The sequence below is a fragment of the Vigna unguiculata genome, chromosome 10 (genome assembly GCF_004118075.2).
Source record: "Vigna unguiculata cultivar IT97K-499-35 chromosome 10, ASM411807v1, whole genome shotgun sequence".
NCBI classification, from domain to species: domain Eukaryota; kingdom Viridiplantae; phylum Streptophyta; class Magnoliopsida; order Fabales; family Fabaceae; genus Vigna; species Vigna unguiculata.
In genome coordinates this window covers 14,903,667-14,909,363 of record NC_040288.1, presented here as the reverse complement: position 1 = coordinate 14,909,363, position 5,697 = coordinate 14,903,667, and the positions used below count along the sequence as shown (strand labels likewise).

Genomic DNA, 5,697 nt, shown 5'->3' with positions numbered 1-5,697 from the left:
GATTGGAAAAGTTGCTCCAAGAAATGGCGCAAGATCGTGATAAAACTGATAATGAGAATCATGATCGCTTTCAACGCATTGAAGACTTGCTGCGAGGGGTTTCAGGGCTGGTGGAGAAGATATCTTTGGGAGAGCCAATAGGGCAGTCATCCTCAACAGGGCATTTTCGTCCTCATGATCGTCAGAAGGAGGAAACAGATATGGGGTTGTGTCCGTCGCGCTGGAGGAAACTGGATATTCCAGTTTTTGTGGGGGAGGAGGCCTATGGCTGGACAAATCGTTTAGAATGATATTTTCGATTAAAGGCTGTGACGGAGGAGGAAAAAATGCAGGCGGTAATGGTAGCGTTGGAAGGGAAAGCTCTCAACTGGTTTCAGTGGTGGGAAACCTGTCATCAGAACCCTTCTTGGGAAGAGTTTAAAGTAGCAGTGGTTAGAAGGTTCCAGCCAACCATGTTACAGAACCCTTTTGAAATCTTGATAGGCTTAAGTCAGAATGGAACGGTTGATGAGTATATTCAGAAGTTTGAGATGTATGCAGGATTCTTGAAGGGAATTGAGCAAGAATACTTGGTGGGGATCTTCTTGAATGGTCTGAAAGATGACATTAAGGCAGAAGTCAAATTGTATGACCCTGCTACGCTGGCAGATTTAATGCTTAAAGCCCAAATGGTGGAGGAGAAGATTCGCGTGCATTCGAAGGCAGGTTATTCATCTCTGAATAGGTCTACCACTACCTCCAAACCTTATATAGTGACAAGAAGTTTTTCCAGGGAGCCAACAACCTCAGGAAGTTCTGTCAATTTCAATGACGGAAAAGGGAAATCGGGGGAGACTACTAGTATTGCCAGCAACACATCGGGAGGGCAACGTCTTAGAGGGGCACCTTTTAGGAAATTGTCTGAAGCTGAGTTACAAGAGAAGATCAAGAGAGGCCTTTGTTTTCGGTGTGATGAGAAGTATGGCCCTAACCACATTTGCAAAAACAAACAGCTCCACATGTTGTTGTTAACAGAGGAAGAAATGACGGGATTAGAGGGTGTTCAAGACAAACCTGAGACCAATGATGAAATGGGGGCTGCAAAGGGGCAAGTTTTGCAACTCTCCTTGTGCACCATGGCTGGGATCACTACAAAGAAGTCCTGGAAGTTATGGGGTAGTATTGGGTCTGAACGAGTAGTGGTGTTGCTGGATTGTGGTGCATCCTACAACTTTATTTCTTCCAGCCTTATTTCTAGATGTGGGCTGCAACAGGAAGACACACCTCCATTCGTGGTGGAAGTTGGTGATGGCCACAAGGTACGGTGCCAAGGTAAATGCCAAGGATTTTTATTGGATTTACAGGGGTTCCAGGTTCAACAACAATTTTTCGTCTTTGATTTGAGTGGGGCAGACATTGTGTTGGGGCTGGAATGGCTGGCTAGCCTTGGGGAGGTCAAGGCAGATTTTGGTCAGTTAAAATTAACCATCAGGAAGGGTGATACAGAGAGGCTTATCACAAGAGATCCAACTTTATCAAAATCGCAGTCTTCCTTGAAGACTCTACTGCACGAATGGCGAAACGAAGGATCGTGTTATCTGCTAAAATGGGGAGAAGAAAAGGAGGGCAGCCACACTCTAGATATCCCTGCTACATTGCTTCCAATTTTAGAGCTCCACGAGACAATTTTTCAAGAGCCCATAGGCTTACCCCCTAGCCGCAATCATGATCATGCTATTCACCTCCAGCAGGGAGCCACAATCCCTAACCTCAGACCCTACAAATACTCCCATCAGCAGAAAAATGAAATTGAGACCTTGGTACAAGAGATGCTTCATGCTGGGATTATTAGACCTAGCATCAGTCCGTATTCAAGCCCCATAATTTTGGTTCGAAAAAAGGATGGGGGGTGGCAATTTTGTATCGACTATCGGGCTTTGAACAAAGTTACCATCCCTAATAAATTCCCAATCCCTGTAATTGAGGAATTATTGGATGAATTAGCTGGGGCTGTGCTCTTTTCGAAATTAGATTTGAAATCCGGGTATCACCAAATTTTGATGAGGAAATGTGATGTTGAGAAGACTACCTTCCGAACTCATGAAGGCCATTACGAATTCCTAGTCATGCCCTTTGGGTTGACTAATGCACCAGCTACATTCCAATCCCTAATGAATGACATTCTCAAGCCCTATCTACGGAAATCAGTGCTGGTCTTCTTCGATGATATTTTGGTTTACAGCCCCACCTTAGAGCAGCATGCAACTCATTTGACAGAAGTTTTGCAAGTGCTGCAACGTCATCAATTGCGATTGAATAAAAAAAATGCAGTTTTGGGCAAGCTAGTTTGGAATATTTGGGCCATATTATTTCTAGTAAAGGGGTAGCAGCAGATCCGCAAAATGTTGAGGCTATGCAAACGTGGCCTGTCCCTAAGAATCCTACGTCTTTGAGGGGATTCTTGGGTCTCACAGGGTACTATCGGCGTTTTGTGCAAGGATATGGGAGCATTGCTAAACCTCTAACCAAATTATTAACCAAGGAAGGGTTTCTTTGGACAGCAGAAGCTCAACAAGCTTTTGAGACACTAAAACAGGCTGTCACTCAACTGCCTATCTTAACAATTCCAGATTTTTCCAAGACTTTTACTGTTGAAATAGACGCCTCTAGTAAAGGCTTGGGCGCTGTCTTGTTACAGGAGGGAAAACCCCTGGCCTTTTGGAGCCAAGCTCTGTCTGAAAGAAGCCAGAACAAATCTGTATATGAAAGGGAACTTATGGCGGTGGTGCAAGCCATACATAAATGGAAGCATTATTTGATGGGAAGTCACTTCATAGTAGTTACAGATCAAAAAAGCTTGCGATTTCTCAATGACCAGCGGCTATTAACGGAGGAATAGTTCAAATGGGCCTCGAAATTAATTGGGTTTGATTTCGAAATCACTTACAGACCAGGAAAGGAAAATACAGTGGCGGATGCGTTATCAAGAAAGGGGCATTTCCTCGCTTTATCCAGCTTTCATATTGATGAGTGGGAAGCCTGGGATAAGGAAGTTCACCAAGATTCTAAACTTACCTCCTTAATCCAGGATCTTATGGTAAATTCGAAGGCTCACCCTGGATATGAATGGACGAAAAACAGATTGTTTTATCAAGGGAAATTGGTGTTACCAAAGCTTTATTCCCGCATCCCTCTTATTATTAAGGATTTGCATGAATCCCCGTTTGGTGGCCATAGCGGCTATTTCAGAACGTTGAAAAGGATAGCAGGAGTGGTATATTGGGATGGTATGCAGAAGGATATCAAAAACTTTGTCATGCAGTGTGAGATCTGTCAACGTAATAAAGCAGAAACCTTGGCTCCTGCAGGGTTACTCCAACCTCTACCTATTCCCACGCTTGTGTGGTCGGACATCTCAATGGACTTCATAGGAGGGTTACCTAAGGCACAAGGGAAAGATACCATTTTCGTGGTGGTGGATAGATTGACCAAATATGCACATTTTTTCCCCCTTTCTCATCCTTACACAGTAGCAGAGGTGGCTCACGTATTTCTTAAAGAAGTGGTCAAGCTTCATGGGTTTCCTTCCACCATTGTATCTAATCGCGATCAACTTTTTTTAAGCAACTTTTGGCGTGAATTGTTTCGACAAGGCAGGGACAAAGCTGAAGTTTAGTACATCCTACCACCCACAAACGGATGGCCAGACCGAGGTAGTGAACCGTTGCTTGGAAACGTACCTTCGTTGCATGACGGGGACGCAACCTAAACAATGGCCCAAGTGGCTGCCTTGGGCAGAATTTTGGTTCAACACCAATTACAATGCTTCCTCACGAATGACCCCTTTTAAAGCTCTCTACGGATGCGACCCCCTACTTCTAAAAGGGACTACAATTCCTTCTAAAGTTGCTAGTGTGAATCAGCTACAACAGGAACGGGATTATATGCTTCAGGAACTCAAAGCTAACCTCTGTAAAGCCCAGGATCAGAATCGGGTTCAAGCCAATAAACATCGTAGAATGGTGGAATATCAGGTAGGGGATTGGGTCTATCTAAAGTTACAGCCCTATAGGCTTCGTTCCTTGGCTAAGCGACCCAATGAAAAGCTTTGTCCTCGTTTTTATGGGCCCTATCAGGTGCTTACTCGTGTGGGTCAGGTCGCTTACCAGCTGGACTTACCTCCCCATAGCAAAATACATCCCGTATTCCATGTCTCATTATTGAAGAAGGCTGTTACACCACCTGCAGTGCCTCAATCCTTGCCTCCAGTTTTGGCTGACGACTATGTGTTGGAAGTTGGTCCTGAGCACTTGTTGGACGTTAGGCGTACGTCCCAGGGAGATCTCGAAGTTTTAATTCAGTGGAAGGATCTTCCACCCTCAGACAATAGTTGGGAATTAGCTGAGTGCATTTCTAGGGAGTTCCCCGAATTTCACCTTGAGGACAAGGTGAAACTCCATGGAGGGGGTAATGATAGATATGGTATTGTGTACAAAAGGAGGGCCAAACAGACAGTTGAAACAGTTAGAAACAGTTAGGAATGTAAACTGTAACAGACCTATATAAGTCTGTTAAGGGTTTAGGTGTTTTTTTTTTAAGTCTGTTTTCCGTTTACAGAATTATGGGAAGGGCTGAGAGAGGGTCTCTCAGAGTTGAGTGCAAAGAGTGTGTAAGAATCAAGTTCTCAGGATTTTCTCCCAGTCACTGCAGTGGGAGATATACCCATATTCAATAAAATAGGTTGTTAGCTAAAGTCCAGCAATTACCAGTCCTATCACATGTGAATGGTGAAAACGTAGCAGCTAATAAATTGGAAAGAAATAAACCAAAGTAGATTGTAGAATCTGTAGATTAGAAAGCACAAATCTCCAAAGTTCTTCAATGACAAGCCTATTGTGCAATCAATGCAGTAAAGAGTGCGTTAGAGAAAAGTTTCTACTGTATAAGATGAAAAAAAATGTGAAAAAGTGTAGAATGGCAAAAGTTTCTATTCGTGTCCTTCCAATTGAGCTTTTCTAAGCTTTATACTATGAAACTAATCAACTAAATTAACTCCCTATTACCAGTAATACTACCTTAAACCAGTTACAAGAGGTACAAACCAAATTAACTAACATAACTACTCTAAACTTGACACTTAGGTAGCTAGTCAACAGGTTACTTTTCACACTCTTGCACATGTCAATGCAAGTAAAGCAGGGTCTTCTAAAATGCCTCTTGAGTTTCTTGACTGGCTATTACAAGTGACATTACAGTTGCTCATGTGACAGTTGAGTAGTTCCCACCAAGCAACAAATGCAGTTAAGCTTGGCAGAATTTTTTCTGGTTCACTGCACAAGTGCCTCAACAGTTGCAATTCCATTTCCAACGTAGCAACAACTCTAACTCATCATTGTAGTTCCAACATGGAATTACCTTCAAAACTCCTTTACAACGTGGCAATAGCTGCATCTCTTCCCTCCTTGGTAGTGCTTTAACATGACAACATTTGGTCAACTCTACTTGGCATACCAAATTTTCCATGCACAAAAATAGAATGAAGTTAACTAACCTGCATCCCAAAATTTATTTAACCAAAGTCTACCTTAATTTAATCTAGAATTAAATCTAAGACTACCTAAAACAAGATATAAGTCGTATCTAATGCAACTATTAACTATCTCTAATAGTAATATGCTAACCAAACTTATAAGGAATAATTAAAGTAAACTACACTCT

General features: G+C 42.6%; 2 protein-coding genes across 2 annotated transcripts; both read left to right on the top strand.

Moving 5' to 3' along the window:
• Positions 1–310: 310 nt before the first annotated feature.
• On the top strand, positions 311–923 carry LOC114165287 (the record flags this gene model as incomplete). The annotated part of the gene is made up of 1 exon (XM_028049940.1): positions 311–923. A coding segment is annotated over exon 1 (597 nt), but the record flags the coding sequence as incomplete, so codon positions are not given.
• Positions 924–961: 38 nt separating this feature from the next.
• On the top strand, positions 962–2,366 carry LOC114165286 (uncharacterized protein K02A2.6-like). Its single transcript, XM_028049939.1, has one exon. The coding sequence runs from the start codon at positions 999–1,001 to the stop codon at positions 2,364–2,366; it is 1,368 nt and encodes a 455-aa protein (XP_027905740.1). The 5' UTR covers positions 962–998.
• The last annotated feature ends 3,331 nt before the right edge of the window (positions 2,367–5,697 follow it).

Coding starts and splice junctions, on each gene's coding strand:
- LOC114165286 (XM_028049939.1), top strand. CDS start 999: ATGTTGTTGTTAACAGAGGAAGAAATGACGGGATTAGAGGGTGTTCAA.